The sequence below is a fragment of the Pithys albifrons genome, chromosome 13 (assembly GCF_047495875.1).
Source record: "Pithys albifrons albifrons isolate INPA30051 chromosome 13, PitAlb_v1, whole genome shotgun sequence".
In the NCBI taxonomy this organism is placed as follows: Eukaryota; Metazoa; Chordata; class Aves; order Passeriformes; family Thamnophilidae; genus Pithys; species Pithys albifrons.
In genome coordinates this window covers 20,848,143-20,867,571 of record NC_092470.1, presented here as the reverse complement: position 1 = coordinate 20,867,571, position 19,429 = coordinate 20,848,143, and the positions used below count along the sequence as shown (strand labels likewise).

General features: G+C 57.6%; 2 protein-coding genes across 3 annotated transcripts in view; one reads left to right on the top strand and one right to left on the bottom strand.

Moving 5' to 3' along the window:
• ANP32A (acidic nuclear phosphoprotein 32 family member A) overlaps nucleotides 1-10,141 on the top strand; it is a 29,159-nt gene extending 19,018 nt beyond the window's left edge. The window contains exons 2-8 of one of the 2 annotated variants that reach the window (XM_071568132.1): nucleotides 1,095-1,244; nucleotides 1,353-1,475; nucleotides 4,454-4,652; nucleotides 5,657-5,743; nucleotides 7,391-7,488; nucleotides 8,637-8,697; nucleotides 9,880-10,141. In XM_071568132.1, coding sequence (XP_071424233.1) covers nucleotides 1,095-1,244; nucleotides 1,353-1,475; nucleotides 4,454-4,652; nucleotides 5,657-5,743; nucleotides 7,391-7,488; nucleotides 8,637-8,697; nucleotides 9,880-9,941 — 780 coding nt within the window. In that variant the 3' untranslated portion in view covers nucleotides 9,942-10,141. Of the gene's footprint in view, nucleotides 1-1,094; nucleotides 1,245-1,352; nucleotides 1,476-4,453; nucleotides 4,653-5,644; nucleotides 5,744-7,390; nucleotides 7,489-8,636; nucleotides 8,698-9,879 lie in introns of both variants that reach the window. The other variant, XM_071568131.1, reaches the window with a different exon arrangement.
• A 6,406-nt stretch (nucleotides 10,142-16,547) lies between these two features.
• Nucleotides 16,548-19,429, bottom strand: part of CORO2B (coronin 2B) — a 47,694-nt gene continuing 44,812 nt past the window's right edge. Inside the window, exons 13-14 of the mRNA XM_071568632.1 lie at nucleotides 19,290-19,429; nucleotides 16,548-18,592 (exon numbers count right to left, since the gene is read on the bottom strand). Coding sequence (XP_071424733.1) covers nucleotides 18,458-18,592; nucleotides 19,290-19,429 — 275 coding nt within the window. The 3' untranslated portion in view covers nucleotides 16,548-18,457. The remainder of the gene's footprint in view (nucleotides 18,593-19,289) is intronic.

Sequence of the window (19,429 nt, the reverse complement as noted above, 5' to 3'; positions counted from 1 at the left end):
TCAGCCCTGCCAGGCTCCCCCTCAGCCGTGCCCGACCCGTGCCCTCAACCCTGCCAGGCTCCCCCCTCAGCCATGCCCGACCCGTGCCCTGCCAGGCTCCCCCTCAGCCGTGCCCGACCCGTGCCCTCAGCCCTGCCAGGCCCCCCTCAGCCGTGCCCGACCCGTGCCCTCTGTCCCTGCCAGGCTCCCCCTCAGCCGTGCCCGACCCGTGCCCTCAGCCCTGCCAGGGTCCCCTCAGCCATGCCCGACCCGTGCCCTCAGCCCTGCCAGGGCCCCGCTCAGCCATGCCCGACCCGTGCCCTGCCAGGCTCCCCCTCAGCCGTGCCCGACCCGTGCCCTGCCAGGCTCCCCCTCAGCCATGCCCGACCCGTGCCCTGCCAGGCTCCCCCCTCAGCCGTGCCCGACCCGTGCCCTCAGCCCTGCCAGGGTCCCCCTCAGCCATGCCCGACCCGTGTCCTCTGTCCCTGCCAGGCTCCCCTCAGCCGTGCCCGACCCGTGCCCTCTGTCCCTGCCAAGCTCCCCCTCAGCCGTGCCTGACCCGTGCCCTCAGCCCTGCCAGGCTCCCCCTCAGCCGTGCCCGACCCGTGCCCTGCCAGGGCCCCGCTCAGCCGTGCTCGACCCGTGCCCTGCCAGGGCCCCCCTCAGCCGTGCCCGACCCGTGCCCTGCCAGGCTCCCCCTCAGCCATGCCCGACCCGTGCCCTCAGCCCTGCCAGGCCCCCCTCAGCCGTGCCCGACCCGTGCCCTCAGCCCTGCCAGGCTCCCCTCAGCCATGCCCGACCCGTGTCCTCAGCCCTGCCAGGCTCCCCCTCAGCCGTGCCCGACCCGTGCCCTCAGCCCTGCCAGGGCCTCGCTCAGCCATGCCCGACCCGTGCCCTGCCAGGCTCCCCCTCAGCCATGCCCGACCCGTGCCCTCTGTCCCTGCCAGGGCCCCGCTCAGCCATGCCCGACCCGTGCCCTCAGCCCTGCCAGGCCCCCCTCAGCCGTGCCCGACCCGTGCCCTCAGCCCTGCCAGGCTCCCCCTCAGCCGTGCCCGTCCCGTGCCCTGCCAGGCTCCCCTCAGCCGTGCCCGACCCGTGCCCTCTGTCCCTGCCAGGTTAAGGAGCTCGTTCTGGACAACTGCAGGTCGTACGAAGGCAAAATCGAGGGCCTGACGGATGAGTTCGAGGAGTTGGAATTCTTGAGTACAATCAACGTAGGCTTAACCTCAGTGGCAAACTTACCAAAGTTAAACAAACTTAAGAAGGTAAATGTCCCCCCTGGGCACCTCCCCTGTGCCTCCCCCTGTGCCACCGTGCCCAGCTGTGGCTGTGACACGGGGCTTGGCACTCAGGGTGGCTCTTTGTGCTTCCAGCTCGAGCTGAGCGACAACAGAATCTCAGGAGGCCTGGAAGTGTTGGCAGAGAAGTGTCCAAACCTCACACACCTAAATCTGAGCGGCAACAAAATTAAAGATCTCGGTACAATAGAACCTCTGGTGAGTTGGGGGCGGGCACGGTGGCACCGGCCCCTCTGGGCAGGGTGGCACCGACCCCTCTGGGCAGGGTGGCACCAGCCCCTCTGAGCAGGGTGACACCAGCTCCTGTGGGCAGGGTGACATCAGCCCCTCTGGGCAGGGTGACATCAGCCCCTCTGAGCAGGGTGGCACCGGCCCCTCTGAGCAGGGTGGCACCAGCCCCTCTGGGCACGGTGGCACCAGCTCCTGTGGGCACGGTGACATCAGCCCCTCTGAGCAGGGTGACACCAGCTCCTGTGGGCACGGTGGCACCAACTCCTGTGGGCACGGTGACATCAGCCCCTCTGGGCACGGTGGCATCAGCTCCTGTGGGCACGGTGGCACCAGCCCCTCTGGGCATGGTGACATCAGCCCCTTTGGGCAGGGTGGCACCAGCTCCTCTGGGCACAGTGACATCAGCCCCTCTGGGCACGGTGGCACGAGCTCCTGTGGGCACGGTGGCACCAGCCCCTCTGAGCAGGGTGACACCAGCTCCTGTGGGCACGGTGACATCAGCCCCTCTGGGCATGGTGGCACCAACTCCTGTGGGCAGGGTGGCACCAGCCCCTCTGAGCAGGGTGACACCAGCCCCTCTGGGCACAGTGATACCAGCCCCTCTGGGCAGGGTGACACCAGCCCCTCTGGGCACAGTGATACCAGCCCCTCTGGGCAGGGTGACATCAGCCTCTCTGGGCACGGTGGCACCAGCTCCTATGAGCAGGGTGGCACCAGCCCCTCTGGGCACAGTGACACAAGCCCCTCTGGGCAGGGTGGTACTAGCCCCTCTGGGCAGGGTGGCACCAACCCCTCTGGGCACAGTTGGCACCAGCTCCTCTGGGCACAGATGGCACCAGCCCCTCTGGACAGCGTAGAGCCCTGGAGTGGCTTGGTTGGGAAGGGACCTGGAACATCCTCTCAGTGCCAGGGCCAGGGGGTCCTTCTGCTGCACCAGCTGCTCCAGCCTGGCCGTGGGCACTGCAGGGATCCAGGGGCAGCCACAGCTTCTCTGGGCTGATCCCACCTGGAAAACTCCCTCAGTGCCAGCTCCTGGTTGGGAAGGTGGCTGAGCTTCGTGCCAATCCCCCCTGGATGCACAGGAAGAGCAGACATGGCTCAGGTCCCCATGGCACAGTGCCCAGAGAGCAGGGCTGTGCTGCACTCACCTGGTGCCAGAGAATCCTGGCATGGCTTGGCATAGGTTGGGATGGACCTTAAACGTTATCCAGGTCCTGGATGGGCGGGCAGGACCTTCCACCAGCCCAGGTTGCTCCAACCTGACCTTGGACACTCCCAGGGATGGGGCAGCCACAGCTTCTCTGGGCACCTGTGCCAGGGCCTGCCCACCCTCCCAGCCAGGAATTCCCTCCCAATCCCAGGTAACCCTGTGGCCGTGGGAAGCCATTCCCATGTCCCTGCTCCCAGTCCCCATCCCGGTGAGCCGCTGGTTCCCTCTAGTGGCAGCGGGGCCGGGCCAGCTGCCCCATGCCGGGCACCTCCCTGGGCACAGCCCCTCTGAAAATCCATCCCACGGGGATCTCCAGCAGGCCAGAGCAGAGCTGGGACACCCAGAGGGCTGGAACTGCTCCCAGTTCTCCCAGTTCTCCCAGTTTCCTCCATGGTCCTGTTGCTCCACATGTTGAACTGCAGGAGGGAGACATTTCCTTGCACAAATATTTCATCAGAGTTGACACAAATCCTCAACTCCTTGGGCTTGCTCTGTTAATGCTCCAAAGTGCTGTGGGCAGTGCAGATCCACCATAAACCCCCAACCCAAACCCCCAGGAACGAGTTCTGTTCCATTTCTACACCTTTGTGCCTTTTCCAAAGGCTGAGGTACAATCACTCAAATATTTTACATTTCTCTTGGCAAAGTTCTTGTGTCCAAATACCTGTTTCTAATTCCATTTGAAACAGTTTCAATACACCTGATGGCTCTGGTGCCCTTGGGACAACTGGGTATTGGTTATTCCCAGTGTTGTCCCTTCCAGCAGCATCACCTCTTCCCAAATTTCAGTCCACCTGATGGCTCTGGTGCCTTTGGAATAACTGGATATTATTTATTCCCAGTGTTGTCCCTTCCAGCAGCATCACCTCTTCCCAAATTTCAGTCCACCTGATGGCTTTGGTGCCTTTGGGACAACTGGATATTATTTATTCCAAGGATTGGCCCTCACAGCACCATCACCTCTTCCCAAACTTTTGTGAGCTGCTGAACCTCAGGAAGAGTTTTTCCCACTCCCAGATCCCACAGCAGGTCCTGCAGATTCCTCTTCACATCAATTGGAAGAGATATGCCAAAATGAAGCCCCAAATATGGCAAAAGAAAGTCCCAAATGTACCCAAATGAAGCCCCAAATATGCCAAATGAAGCCCCAAATGAAGCCCCAAATATGCCAAATGAAGCCCCAAATATGCCAAAATGAAGCCCCAAATATGGCAAATGAAGCCCCAAATATGGCAAATGAAGCCCCAAATATGGCAAATGAAGCCCCAAATGTGCCAAAATGAAGCCCCAAATATGGCAAAATGAAGCCCCAAATATGGCAAAAGAAAGTCCCAAATGTACCCAAATGAAGCCCCAAATGTGCCAAAATGAAGCCCCAAATATGGCAAAATGAAGCCCCAAATGAAGCCCCAAATATGGCAAAAGAAAGTCCCAAATGTACCCAAATGAAGCCCCAAATATGCCCAAATGAAGCCCCAAATGTACCCAAATGAAGCCCCAAATATGCCCAAATGAAGCCCCAACTATGCCCAAATGAAGCCCCGACATGCCCAAATGAAGCCCCGACATGCCCAGGTAAAGCCCCGACATGCCCAAATGAAGCCCCGACATGCCCAGGTAAAGCCCCAGGTGCCCCTTTGGCAACGGGCAGCCCTGGAGCACATTCCCCGCGTCTCCCACTGCTCGGGAGGGAACTGGTGGCACAGCAAAGCTGAGACACCCTCTGGTCTTGCAGAAAAAGTTAGAAAACCTGAAGAGCTTAGACCTGTTCAACTGCGAGGTGACCAACTTGAACGACTACCGAGAAAACGTGTTCAAGCTCCTGCCCCAGCTCACGTACCTCGACGGCTACGACAGGGACGACAAGGAGGCCCCGGACTCGGACGCAGAGGGCTACGTGGAGGGCCTGGACGACGAGGAGGAGGACGAGGATGGTACGGGGGGTGGCACTGGCAGTGGCACTGGGACTGCCTGGGGTGGGTGGCTCCGTGGAGGGCCTGGGTGATAAGAAGGAGGAGGAGGAGGAGGAGGAGGAGGAGGAGGAGGAGGAGGAGGAAGAGGAGGAGGAGGAGGAGGAGGAGGAGGAGGAGGAGGAGGAGGAGGAGGAAGAGGAGGAGGAGGAGGAGGAGGAGGGTGGTACATGGGGTGGCACTGCCTGGGGTGTTGGGCTGTGTGGAGGGCCTGGATGATGATGAGGATGAGGATGGGACGTGGGGTGGCACTGGCACTGCCTGGGGTGGGTGGCTCCGTGGAAGACCTGGAGGATGATGAGGAGGATGAGGGTAGTACGTGGAGTGGCACTGCCTGGGGTGGGTGGTTGGCTCTGTGCAGAGCCTGGATGACGAGGAGGAGGATGAGGATGGGACGTGGAGTGGCACTGCCTGGGGTGCTGGGCTATGTGGAGGGCCTGGATGATGATGAGGAGGATGAGGATGGGACGTGGGGTGGCACTGCCTGGGGTGCTGGGCTATGTGGAGGGCCTGGATGATGATGATGAGGATGAGGATGGGACGTGGGGTGGCACTGCCTGAGGTGCTGGGCTATGTGGAGGAAAAGGATGATGAGGAGAAGAATGAGGGTGGTACATGGGGTGGCACTGCCTGGGGTGCTGGGCTATGTGGAGGGCCTGGATGATGATGAGGAGGATGAGGATGGGACATGGGGTGGCACTGGCACTGCCTGGGGTGTTTGGCTACATGGAGGGCCTGGATGATGATGAGGAGGATGAGGATGGGACGTGCTGGGGACTGCAGGGTGGCCCCAGGCTCGCACACCCTCCTGCTGCTGCCTCAGTGCCCTCTGCTTCCAGCTCTGACCTGGTGGCATGAGAAGGCTGTTCAGCAGCTCCTCCCTGGCTGGTGTGAAGGAGAAGTGGCTCAGTGTCCTCCAAGGAACCAGGGGGGGCCTGAAAGAGCAACTTTCTCAGTCTTGTCTCTAGTGAAAGATCGGGACGACAAAGAGGCGCCGGACTCGGACGCCGAGGGCTACGTGGAGGGCCTGGACGACGAGGAGGAGGATGAGGATGGTACGTGGGGTGGCACTGCCCGGGGTGATGGGCTGTGTGGAGGGCCTGGACGACGAGGAGGAGGATGAGGATGGTATGTGGGGTGGCACTGCCCGGGGTGTTGGGCTGTGTGGAGGGCCTGGACGACGAGGAGGAGGATGAGGATGGTACGTGGGGTGGCACTGTCTGGGGTGTTGGGCTGTGTGGAGGGCCTGGATGATGATGAGGAGGATGAGGATGGTATGTGGGGTGGCACAGCCTAGGGTGTTGGGCTGTGTGGAGGGCCTGGACGACGAGGAGGAGGATGAGAATGGTACGTGGGGTGGCACTGCCTGGGGTGTTGGCCTCCAGCTTTCATGGTGCTCTGCAGCTCCTGCATCTCAGTGTCCTCAGCCTCATCCTCAAGGGGACCAGGACCAGGGAATGGCCTGGAGCTCAGGGAGGGTCAGGTGGCATCTCAGGACAAGGTTCTTCCCCCAGAGGGTGGTGGGCACTGACCAGGCTCCCCAGGGCAGTGGGCACAGCCCCAAGGCTGCCAGAGCTCCAGGAGTGTTTGGATGATCCCCTGGGGCACAGGGTGTGACTCTTGGGGATGGGCCTGGGCAGGGCTGAGGGTTGGACTCCATGATCCTGGTGAGTCCCTTCCAACTGGGCTTATCTGGAATTCTGTGGATTTTACCTCTAGTGAAAGGTGGGAGGAAGGGACCAGGAGGAAGGGCCAGGAGGAAGGGCCAGGAGGAAGGCACTGGAGGGCTGAGGGCACAGAGCACCCCAGGGCTGAGGACGTGGGGCAGGAGTGGGTGGGAAGGATGATGTGCAGGTGGGTGGGTCCTGATGGAGACGGGCAGGGTGAGAGCCAGGCTGAGCCTGGAAAACAGCAGGAATGAAGGAGCCAAGAGTGCTCCATGAGGATGAAATAAGATCAGGCAGAAGAGAGGAGAGTGTGTTGAGGCTGCCTTGGCAGTGAAGGACCAAGCAGCCTTTAATGGCAGGGCAGTGAGGGGGTGCCGGGGCTGGGGGTGCCTCCTGCCCTGGCACTGCCCCCGGAGCGGCTGGATGAGCCTGTGGAGCTGGGAATGTGCTGGAGCTCCAGCCCAGAACAGCAGAACAGCTGCACTTGCACTTTTGCCTCAGTGCTGAGTGGGAGCTCTGAGGGCCTGGCAGTGCTGCCTCCACCCCAGCACATGGAGAAGCTCCCAGACTCCATTCCTGCCACAGGGAGGACACCTGGGGGGGCTCAGCCCTTCCCAGCTCCCTGCTGGGAGAGTTGCATTTGATCTCCTTGCTCTTGGAAAGGGATTGGAACCCCCTAAATGGACATGGTGTGGCCCCTTTGTGTCACTGGGGTGGTGTCAAGGTGGGGGGGGGCCCTGGGGGTGAAGTTCTGCTCCATCCTGGTGGGAGCAGCTGGACTGGGAGAGCTGGACAGGTCCCAGGGGCTCCAAAATGCACTGAGTGGGAAGTGGAGCAGCTGCAGCTCCCACAGTCCTGGGGCTCCCCGAGTGACTGAGAGCAGCTCTGGGTGGGGGGCAGCTGCACAGCTCCCAAAAACCCTGGGCTGTCCCTCAGGAGGGCTCCAGGGGGCTCCTGGTGGGCCAGCAGGGCACAGCTGGGCTGGCAACGCTCTGGAAAACCCAGAACATCAGAGGGGTTCATTGTGCTTTGCAGAAGAGGAGTACGATGATGATGCTCAGGTAGTAGAAGATGAAGAAGATGAGGAGGAAGAGGAGGAAGGAGAAGAGGAGGATGTGAGTGGAGAAGAGGAGGTGAGGATTGAACATGCTCCAGCTGGGAATAGCTGGGCAAGAAATGCCCCAAATAGTGCAGTTTTTTAGTCCTTTGAGTTCCCCACCCTGTCCAAGGCTCTCCCCAGGCACGTTCCTTGGTGCTGGGACAGGCCTTGGCTGTCACCACAACTCCATCCCAACCCCAGTTATTCTATAGCAAATCCCAGTTATTCCATAGCAAACCCCAGTTATTCCATTGCAAATCCCAGTTATTCCATAGCAAACCCCAGTTACTCCATCCCAACCCTGGTTACTCCATCCCCAAACCCCCAGTTATTCCATCCCAACTCCCAGTTACTCCATCCCAAACCCCAGTTACCCATTCAAACCCTGATTATTCCATCCCAACCCCCAGTTATTCCATCCCAACACCCCGTTATTCCATCCCAACCCCCAGTAATTCCATACAAACCCCAGTTACTCCATCCCAACCCCCAGTTATTCCATCCCAACCCCAGTTACTCCATCCCAACCTCCAGTTATTCCATGCCAACCCCCAGTAATTCCATACAACCCCCAGTAATTCCATACAACCCCCAGTTATTCCATACAAACCCCAGTTACTCCATCCCAACCCCCAGTTATTCCATCCCAACCCCCAGTTATTCCATACAACCCCCAGTAATTCCATACAACCCCCAGTTATTCCATACAAACCCCAGTAATTCCATACAACCCCCAGTTATTCCATACAAACCCCAGTAATTCCATACAACCCCCAGTTATTCCATACAAACCCCAGTTACTCCATACAAACCCCAGTAATTCCATCCCAACCCCAGTTACTCCATCCCAAACCCCAGTTACCCATTCAAACCCTGATTATTCCATCCCAACCCCATTATTCCATCCCAACCCCCAGTTATTCCATCCCAACCCCCAGTTATTCCATACAACCCCCAGTTATTCCATACAAACCCCAGTAATTCCATACAAACCCCAGTTACTCCATCCCAACCCCCCCTTGTACAAGGCAGTGGCTCCTTTTTGTTGAAGACATTTCAGGGCCTTCCTCTCCATGCTGAGATGCTGCTGGATGTGCCCAGTGGCTGCTCTCCCTGCCTGACCCCTGTTTGCCCCCTCTCCCTGTCCCTGTCCCTGTCCCTGTCCCTGTCCCTGTCCTGCAGGAGGATGAGGAAGGCTACAATGACGGCGAGGTGGATGATGATGAAGATGAGGAGGAGCCTGGTATGGCAGCAGAGCTGCTTTCATAGCCCTGGAATACCCTGTGGGGCCAGAGTGGAGCTCAGGGCAGGGCTGGGGGTGTCCCCGGGGCAGGGTTGGGGTGTCCCCAGGGCAGGTTGGGGGTGTCCCTGGGGCAGGTTTGGGGGTGTCCCGAGGGCAGGTTTGGGGTGTCCCCAGGGCAGGGCAGGTTTGGGGTGTCCCCCGGGCAGGTTTGGGGTGTCCCCGGGGCAGGTTTGGGGTGTCCTCAGGGCAGGTTTGGGGGTGTCCCCAGGGCAGGTTTGGTGTGTCCCCAGGGCAGGTTTGGGGGTGTCCCCAGGGCAGGGCAGGTTTGGGGTGTCCCCAGGGCAGGTTTGGTGTGTCCCCAGGGCAGGTTTGGGGGGGTGTCCCCGGGGCAGGTTTGGGGTGTCCCCAGGACAGGTTTGGGGGGGTGTCCCCGGGGCAGGTTTGGGGTGTCCCCAGGGCAGGTTTGGGGTGTCCCCAGGGCAGGGCAGGTTTGGGGTGTCCCCAGGGCAGGTTTGGGGGGGTGTCCCCAGGGCAGGTTTGGGGTGTCCCCAGGGCAGGTTTGGGGTGTCCCCAGGGCAGGGCAGGTTTGGGGTGTCCCCAGGGCAGGTTTGGGGGGGTGTCCCCAGGGCAGGTTTGGGGGTGTCCCCAGGGCAGGGCAGGTTTGGGGAGGTGTCCTGCAGGGCAGGTTTGGGGGTGTCCCCGGGGCAGGTTTGGGGGGGTGTCCCCGGGGCAGGTTTGGGGTGTCCTGCAGGGCAGGTTTGGGGTGTCCCCAGGGCAGGTTTGGGGGTGTCCCCAGGGCAGGTTTGGGGTGTCCCCGGGGCAGGTTTGGGGTGTCCCCAGGGCAGGTTTGGGGGTGTCCCCAGGGCAGGGCAGGTTTGGGGAGGTGTCCTGCAGGGCAGGTTTGGGGGTGTCCCCGGGGCAGGTTTGGGGTGTCCCCAGGGCAGGTTTGGGGGTGTCCCCGGGGCAGGTTTGGGGGGGTGTCCCCAGGGCAGGTTGGGGGTGTCCCCAGGCCAGGGCAGGTTTGGGGTGTCCCTGGGGCAGGTCTGGGGGGGTGTCCCCAGGGCAGGTCTGGGGTGTCCCCAGGGCAGGTTTGGGGGGTGTCCCCAGGGCAGGTTTGGGGTGTCCCCAGGCCAGGGCTGTGTCCTGCTGCCTGCCCAGTGACAGGACTCTGTTGCTCTGCAGAGGAGGAGCAGGGCCAGAAGAGGAAACGAGAGCCTGAGGACGAAGGGGACGAGGACGACTAAACTGCAGCCCCCCTTTGGAACTTTTCCTATTGTGATTTGACTGTTTTTACCCTGTATTTCCCTCCCCACACCCCCAACCCCTTTTTTTTTCTTTTCTTTTTTTTTTTTTGGTTTTTTTTTCTGATTGTAATGTTGCTGTGGGAACGAGAGGGAGAAGCAGACTGGGTGGGCAAGGGAATAAAGTCCTATTTTTACTGCCACTCCTCCTCCTATTCATTTGCAATCCCTTCCTTTCTCCCCCTCTCTTGGTCCCTGTAACTGCAATAGGAAGTATAAACCAAGTGGTAATTTGTTTCTTATTATTGGAGTGGATATTTTGCCACCCTGAAGAAGAACAAGATGCAGAGGCTGCAGCTCCGAGGCCGATCCCCAAATCCAGGCTTGGTGGATATTGGGATTTTCCCAATCCCTCCATAAACCCCCAACAAGCCTTTTTTGGGGGGGCTGCTGCTGGAATTTGGGGCAGAGCATCATCCCTGCACAGCAACAGGGTGAGAATGGCATCTTGCTCCTGCTTTTTGTTCCCTTGGGAATGTCTGCCATTTTCAGCCACTTTTCCCTGGTTTTGGAGCTCCCTCGGCTTTTCCTCTTTGTAAATAGTGACCAAATGTTTTTGTTTTCTTTTGGGGTGTTCCTTTGGATCTGCTTTGTGGGGTGAATTTGCAATCCCTGCCCTGTGTGTTGTGTGTTTTTCCTTTTTTCCATTTGTTTTTATTTGGGGAGGGGGGGTGGGAGGTTTGTTTTGTTTTGGGGTTTGTTTTATTTTTTTTTTTTTTTTTTTTTGGCTGAGGTGCAGCCAAGACACTGAAAATGGCAGGCATTGAAATATATATATAAATATATATAAAAAGTGTTCCTAATTCCTGAGTTATTAGTGAGCTGAATCTGACAATTGTAATAAAAAAATGTTCCAACCCTTTTAAATAAGGTGTGTACTATTTTGGTCTGTAATATATAACACCAATAGAGTCAATTTGGAGTGATGAGAAACTACTTCCACTTGTGCTCTATACTTGGAAAAGAGAATTTTTACACCCCTGAATGCAGGAGGCAGTTCCTGTAGGGCAGGAGGTTTCTTTTCATACACTCAAGCACGAGATACTAATTCAAATTGTATTTTCTTACCTAGTGGGAGTCAGTGAAATGACTGAAAATGCCTCGTGAATGTACAGTTTTACTTTCATATCCCTCTTCAGAAACAGCTTTAGAAGTGACTTGTATTTCCTAGTCAATATTTCATCTGTATAAATACATTTGCAACAGTTTTTTTGGGTTTTTTTTTTTTTTTGGTTTGGTTTTGTTTTTGTTTTTTTTTTTCCCAGAAGAGCCAAACTTTTGAGTTTTATGTCTGTTTGTCATTGATGAATTTCAATAAATCTTTTTATACAATTTTTTTCTGTGGCTTATTTGAGTCCAGTGGGCCACTGGGAAGGAATTGCATCCCTTCAAAAGGCCAGGCTGGGGAATTCCCGGAGATTTTTGGGAGCCTGAGGAGCCCCTTTTGCTCCCTTGGCTGTCTTGGATGAGCCCAAGGGAGAAGTTGTGGCTTTAGTGCAGCTCCTGAAGTGCCATTTTCCCTCTGGAATGTGAAGTCCTGGTGGCAGCAACAGGATTATTGCAGCCAAACAGGAGCCTCGTGCTGGTTCATCCTTTCCCTGTTTATCCAGGCCTGGAAGAAAAAATTCCTGGTTCCTGCAGCCCAGGGAAGAGAATTCTGGTTCCTGCAATCCAGGGAGCTGTTGTGGGAGTGCCCAGGGCAGAGAATTCCTGGTTCCTGCAATCCAGGGCAGAGAATTCCTGGTTCCTGCAGCCCAGGGAGTTGCTGTGATTTCCCAGGGCAGAGAATTCCTGGTTCCTGCAGCCCAGGGAGCTCCTGGGAGTGCCCAGGGCAGAGAATTCCTGGTTCCTGCAGCCCAGGGAAGAGAATTCTGGTTCCTGCAATCCAGGGAAGAGAATTCCTGGTTCCTGCAGCCCAGGGAGCTGCTTTGGGAATGCCCAGGGAAGAGAATTCCTGGTTCCTGCAATCCAGGGAAGAGAATTCCTGGTTCCTGCAGCCCAGGGAGCTGCTTTGGGAATGCCCAGGGAAGAGAATTCCTGGTTCCTGCAATCCAGGGAAGAGAATTCCTGGTTCCTGCAGCCCAGGGAGCTGCTTTGGGAATGCCCAGGGCAGAGAATTCCTGGTTCCTGCAGCCCAGGGAAGAGAATTCCTGGTTCCTGCAGCCCGGGGAAGAGAATTCCTGGTTCCTGCAACCCAGGGAGCTGCCTTGGGAATGCCCAGGGAAGAGAATTCCTGGTTCCTGCAGCCCGGGGAGCTGTTGTGGGAGTGCCCAGGGCAGAGAATTCCTGGTTCCTGCAGCCCAGGGAAGAGAATTCCTGGTTCCTGCAGCCCGGGGAAGAGAATTCCTGGTTCCTGCAGCCCAGGGAAGAGAATTCCTGGTTCCTGCAGCCCAGGGAAGAGAATTCCTGGTTCCTGCAGCCCAAGGAAGAGAATTCCTGGTTCCTGCAGCCCAGGGAGCTGCTGTGGGAGTGCCCAGGAGCTTTGGTGCCAGGGAAGGGCTCCCTGTGCCAGGGAAGGGCTCCCTGTGCCAGGAGTCTCCACATTCTCCTCTCCTGGAGCGAGTTGTGTCTTCAAGGGGGATTTTGGAACAAGTTCTGGATCCTCCCAATCCCATTCCTGGGCCCTGCAGGAGCAGGAGGAGCTGTGGAGAATTCCATATTTCTTCTTAATTGAATCTTTTTAGGGAAAAAAGACCTTTTTGTTGGAGGTGGGAAGTGCCAAATTCCACCTGTCCCTCCCCTCTGCCAGTGGGAAGCTGTTCCCCCTTTTCCTCTCCCTCCAGGCCCTTCTCCAAATCCCTCTCCAGCTCTGGGAGCTCCAGGATTCCAAAGGAATGGGAGAAGATCCAGAGAAAATCCTGATGAAGCTTCAGCTCCACTTCAGCACCAAATTCCCCTTTGGGTGTTTGAAAACCTCTGGGAAGGGATGGAAAAGTTGGATTCTGGGGTGGAAAAGTTGGATTCTGGGATGGAAAAGTCAGTTTTTGAGGATGGGGAAGTTGGATTCTGGGGATGGAAAAGTTGGATTCTGGGATGGAAAAGTTGGATTCTGGGATGGAAAAGTTGGATTCTGGGGATGGAAAAGTTGGATTCTGGGGATGGAAAAGTTGGATTCTGGAGGTGGAAAAGTTGGATTCTGGAGGTGGAAAAGTTGGATTCTGGGATGGAAAAGTTGGATTCTGGGGATGGAAAAGTTGGATTCTGGGGATGGAAAAGCTGGATTCTGGAGTGGAAAAGTTGGATTCTGGAGGTGGAAAAGTTGGATTCTGGGGATGGAAAAGTCAGTTTTTGAGGATGGGGAAGTTGGATTCTGGGATGGAAAAGTTGGATTCTGGGAGGTGGAAAAGTTGGATTCTGGGATGGAAAAGTTGGATTCTGGAGATGGAAAAGTTGGATTCTGGGATGGAAAAGTCAGTTTTTGAGGATGGGGAAGTTGGATTCTGGGATGGAAAAGTTGGATTCTGGAGGTGGAAAAGTTGGATTCTGGGGATGGAAAAGTTGGATTCTGGGATGGAAAAGTTGGATTCTGGGATGGAAAAGTTGGATTCTGGAGGTGGAAAAGTTGGATTCTGGAGGTGGAAAAGTTGGATTCTGGAAATGTCACTTTGGGTCAAAAGGCCCCAGTGCAAAATTTATACAAATTCCACTGAATTTATTCAAATTCCAGTAATTTTTTGCTGTGAGGGAATTGAGCTCCCAAGGGAAGGGAGAGTCAGTGGGAATGTGGCTGGAGCTGCTGAACCCCCCAGGGCCAAGCCCTGCCAGGACAAACACCCCTTGATTTGAAGGATCTCAGGAAAAGGAGGGACCAGCAGCATCCTCAGCAGATTGATGAGAAACTCCCAATTAATTAATTAATATAAACCCCATCACAGCATCTCCTCTGCATTTGCTTCATTTGCAGCTTCCAGACCTTGAACCCTCGTCTGGAAATTCGGGGGAACTTCATTTAAATTTGAGTTTTCATTTCCAGAGGGGCTCACAAACCGTTGGAGAGCAGGGAATGAACAACAATCCTGCAGCTGAGGAGCCTCAAACAAAGAACCTCCAGGAAGCAGAAAGTAGGTCAGGATGATAAGGCTGAGCAGGGAGGGTTGGCACTGCCAGGGAAGGGAAAACCAGGGGGAAAGAACCACCCCATGGCCCTGCTGGGAAGGGAGGGACAGCTGAAATCCTGAAATCCCTGGAGCTGCAGGAGAGGGGATCACCCCGAGCAGGATGGGAGGGATCTCAGCCCTGGGTGGGGCCAGTTTGGGCAACCTGCAGGAAATTGGATATTTGGGGATTATGGGGCTGGATAAAGGCCTGGAGGGGTCTGGGAGAGCAAAGGATCAGCTCTGCAGGGCAGGGAGAGCTCGGGAGGCTTTGAAATTCTGGGATGGGATGGGATGGGATGGGATGGGGTGGGATGGGATGGGATGGGGTGGGATGGGATGGGATGGGATGGGATGGGATGGGGTGGGATGGGATGGGATGGGGTGGGATGGGGTGGGGTGGGATGGGATGGGATGGGGTGGGATGGGATGGGATGGGATGGGATGGGGTGGGATGGGATGGGGTGGGATGGGGTGGGGTGGGATGGGGTGGGATGGGATGGGATGGGGTGGGGTGGGATGGGACGGGGTGGGGTGGGATGGGATGGGACGGGGTGGGATGGGGTGGGGTGGGACGGGACGGGGCGGGACGGGACGGGACGGGGTGGGATGGGGTGGGATGGGATGGGGTGGGATGGGGTGGGGTGGGATGGGATGGGATGGGAGGAGAAAAGCTGGGAGGTTATGGATCTGTGGGTCTGGTTTAGATCCTGGAAAACCTGCCAAGTGCCCAGAAGCAGCTGAAAAATCCACATGGATCCCACCTATCCCTGCCCTGGCAGTGGGAAGCCATTCCCTGTGTCCTGTCCCTCCATCCCTTGTCCCCAGTCCCTCCCCAGCTCTCCTGGAGCCCCTTTAGGCCCTGGCAGGGGCTCTGAGGTCTCCCCAGTCCTTCTCTTGTCCAGGTGACCCCCCAGCTCTCCATTCCATCCCCTCTGGATGCCATCCCTGCCACAGCTCCATGTCACCCCTAAACTGGGAATTTCTGCTTCCAAAGCCCAGCTGGGCAGGAGGAAACGCTGGGAGAGCTGGAGCTGAACCCCCAGGGGGAGGAGCAGTGGGATCCCAGTGCAGGGATTTTCCTGGGAATTGTGGAGTCACGACTCGGGGTGGAGATTTTGGGGGGATGCCAAAGATTTTGGGAGCCCCCCTGAGCCCCCCTTGGAGTGATCCCCGACGGGGCCACCCACGGGCCACGTCCCGCCCCAGATGGGTCCGTGCTGAGCTTTGCAGAAATGCTAATGAGGCTCATTAATCAGCCCCAGCCGCAGCTGGAATTGGGCTCAGTTTGCAGGAATTCAAGGGAAGACATTGGATCTTCCTTCCGGGAGATGGTGGAGTTGGGGGGGTCCCACCCAGAGGGGTGTCCTTGGGTCATGGGGCAGGATAAACCCGGGCAGCTCCAGCCCTGGCACCCGGGATAACATTCCATAAATCTGGGCAGCTCCAGCCCTGGCACCCCGGATAACATTCCATAAATCTGGGCAGCTCCAGCCCTGGCACCCGGGATAACATTCCATAAATCTGGGCAGCTCCAGCCCTGGCACCCAGGATAACACATTCCATAAACCCAGGATAACACATTCCATAAACCTGGGCAGCTCCAGCCCTGGCACCCGGGATAACATTCCATAAATCTGGGCAGATCCAGCCCTGGCATCCAGGATAACATTCCATAAACTTGGGCAGATCCAGCCCTGGCACCCAGGATAACATTCCATAAACCTGGAAACCTGCAGCCCTGGCACCCAGGATAACACATTCCATAAATCTGGGCAGCTCCAGCTCTGGCACCCGGGATAACATTCCATAAATCTGGGCAGATCCAGCCCTGGCACCCGGGATAACATTCCATAAACCTGGGCAGATCCAGGCCTGGCACTCAGGATAACACATTCCATAAATCCAGGATAACATTCCTCAGCACCAGGAAAAATAGGAAGTGCACCTTAGAAACTCCCTTTCCATCCTGGCAGTTCCCCTGACAGAGCCGTTTTTATCTTGGAATTTGGGGTCAGTCCTGGCACAGGAGGTTGAAGAAATGGGCATGGAATTTTTGTAGGCTCTTTAGTAACAGGATAAGTGGGAATGGTGTGAAACTGGAAGAGAGTAGGTTTAGGTTGGGATATTGGGAAGGAATTCCTGGCTGGGAGGGTGGGCAGGCCCTGGCACAGGTGCCCAGAGAAGCTGTGGCTGCCCCATCCCTGGCAGTGCCCAAGGCCAGGTTGGAGCACCCCGGGCTGGTGGGAGGATTTGGAATGGGATGAGCTTTAAGGTCCTTTCCAGCCCAAACCATTCCAGAATTCCTCTTTGGCCTTTTCCCCCCTCCAGCCACCACCTGTGCCACAGGACACGTTTGTGCACCCCCAAAAATGCCCCTTGGGGTCTGAGCACCCCCTCAGGTGCTCCCACACAACCCCTGGGGGAGGAAAGAAAGGAGGGCACAAGGTTCTGGTATCCTGAAAACAGTTTATTCCATCACTATTCCGTGGTAGCATAAATAATGGGCACTGACAGCACATGGAACACAGGGAGGGGACACGCTGGGCACGGAGGGACAGCCCTGCCCTGGCAGTGCCAGGCAGCTCAGCAGCTGGGATTCAGTGGAAAGAGGGATATCGAGGGAATCCAGCAGGATTTGGTGTCATTCCCTGTGCTACGGGTCAAATCCATCAAACCTGTGATTGTACAACGTGCTGAACCCACTGACATTGTGGGATCTGTCCCAGGGGGGCATCGCAGGGGGCATCGCAGGGGGCATCCCAGGAGTCCATCCCAGGGGCCATCCCAGGGACCATCCCAGGAGTCCATCCCAGGGGGGCATCCCAGGATTCCATCCCAGGGGGCATCCTAGAGACCATCCCAGGGGCCATCCCAGGAGTCCATCCCAGGGGGGCATCCCAGGATTCCATCCCAGGAGTCCATCCCAGGGGCCATCCCAGGAGTCCATCCCAGGGACCATCCCAGGGGCCATCCCAGGGACCATCCCAGGGGCCATCCCTTGGGTCCATCCCAGGGGCCATCCCAGGGGCCATCCCTTGGGTCCATCCCAGGGCCATCCCTTGGGGTCATCCCAGGGCCATCCCTGGGGTCCCTCCCACAGGGTCCATCCCTGGGGCAGCACCACAGGATCCTTCCATGGACATCCTTCCCCACACCCCACGGCACCTGGAACGCCCCAGTGGACAGGAGGAGGGGAAATCCCTCTCTGCAGAGGTGGAAGGAACAGGAATCCCTCTCCAGGTAGGAAACCCAGCCTGGTTTTTCTTTTTAAACAACAGTGGTGCATGTGGAGCTGTTCCCTTCCCAGGCTGCTCCTGACAAATCCTGGCTGTGCCAGAGCCTGCCCAGCCGTGCCATGGCCACTGCCACCATGGGCAGGATCCTGGGCTCCCATGTGGGAAGAGTCCCAGGCTCCAGATATGGGAGAGTTCCAGGCTCCAGAAATGGGAAGAGTTCCAGGCTCCAGAAATGGGAAGGATTCTGGGCTCCCATGTGGGAAGAGTTCCAGGCTCCAGAAATGGGAAAAGTCCCAGGCTCCAGAAATGGGAAGAGTCTCGGGCTGCCATGGTGGGAAGAGTCCTGGGCTCCCAGAATGGGAAAGGGTCTGGGTTCCCACTGTGGGAAGGATCCCAGATTCCCACCATGGGAAGGATCCCAGATTCCCACCATGGGAATAATCACAAACTCTCACCATGGGAAGGATCCCAGATTCCCACCATGGGAAGGATCCCAGATTCCCACCATGGGAAGAATCCCAGGCTCCCACCATGGGAATAATCACAAACTCTCACCATGGGAAGGATCCCAGATTCCCACCATGGGAAGGATCCCAGATTCCCACCATGGGAAGAATCACAAACTCTCACCATGGGAAAGGCTCCTAAGCTTCCATCATGGGATGCATCCTGGGCTCCCACCACGGGAAGGCTCCCAGTCTCCTGCCATGGGAACACTCCCAGTCTCCTGCCATGGGAACACTCCCAGTCTCCTGCCATGGGAACACTCCCAGTCTCCTGCCATGGGAACACTCCCAGTCTCCCCAGCAGACCCAGCTCTGGCGACCAAACCCTTCCCTCAGCCCTTCCAGTTCTGCACCCGCTGTCACATTTTTGCATAGGAAAAAAAATTAATAGCAAGGAAGCGTCGTCTTTCCCGGGTGGTGCCCGGGCTGCTCCCGCGGGGCCGCGGCTCGTCCTGCCCGGGCTGCCCCGGGAGCAGCGGGTGGGTTAGAGCGGGGTCGGGGCCGGATCCAGCGGCGCTCGGCGTGGGGAGGCTCCTGGGTCCTGTTCTGGTGAGTGGGTACAAGAGAATTAAAGAGCGAGTAGAAACAACGAGAGTTTATTTAGAAAACGTCCCTGGGAGTCAGTTGTTGTTCTTCGGGCTGTTCCGTAAGTTCTTGAGTTCCAGGTGGAGCTGCCGGATCTGAATTTCCTTCTGCGAGAGCTCGTCCTTCAGCCGCCGGATCTCGTCCTGCTGCCGGAAGAACACGCGGAGGAGCTGCGGGGGAAGGAGGGAGATGCAGGGATGGAGCTGGAGGTTCCACCCCACCCGCTCTGCCCGGGGCTTTGCCCCCTCCCAGCCCTGCCCGCTGTGCTGGGACCGGGCTGTGACCCCACTGAGTGTGGGGACAAACCTTCTAGCAGGACGGGACGGGGATTTCAAATGATGGATGGGAGATTCAGATGAGGAATTGGGAAGGAATTCTTCCCCGGGGTGGTGGGCAGGCCCTGGCACAGGGTGCCCAGAGAGGCTGGGGCTGCCCCATCCCTGGAAGTGTCCAAGGCTTGGCTGGAGCAACCTGGGACAGTGGGAGGTGTCCCTGGCCGTGGCAGGGGGAGGGACGGGATGAGCTTTAAGGACCCTTCCAACCCAAACCGTTCCAGGATTCCATGATTCTAAGCCAAGTTCCTGTCAAGACCAAGTGCTGATGTATCCCCAGCACCCCCATATGTTGTTCCCAGATATGGATTTTAATTAAAAACTATCGATGAGCTTCCCTCTGCCCCTTTTGGGTGCTCCGGGATTAACATGGAAGGGGATGCTTCAAGGGGCAGGGGAACACCCAGAGACCTCAGTCTGGGAGTGCAGAGACCTGCTGAGTGGTGGCTTCCCAGGTTCATCCTGAAAATGTCCCCCTGCCCAGGCAGACTGTCCCCTCTGTCCCCGTGTCCCCCCCAGGCCTGTGCTGTCCCACCTCGTTCTCCGTGCGGGGTGGGACGTTCTCCAGCAGGTCAATGCCATTGACCACAACGCTCTTCTTCTCCCTCACCGGTGCCTTGAAGACCATTTTGGATGTTCTCTTGTAGCCCTCCTTCAGCGACATCAGGATGGGAT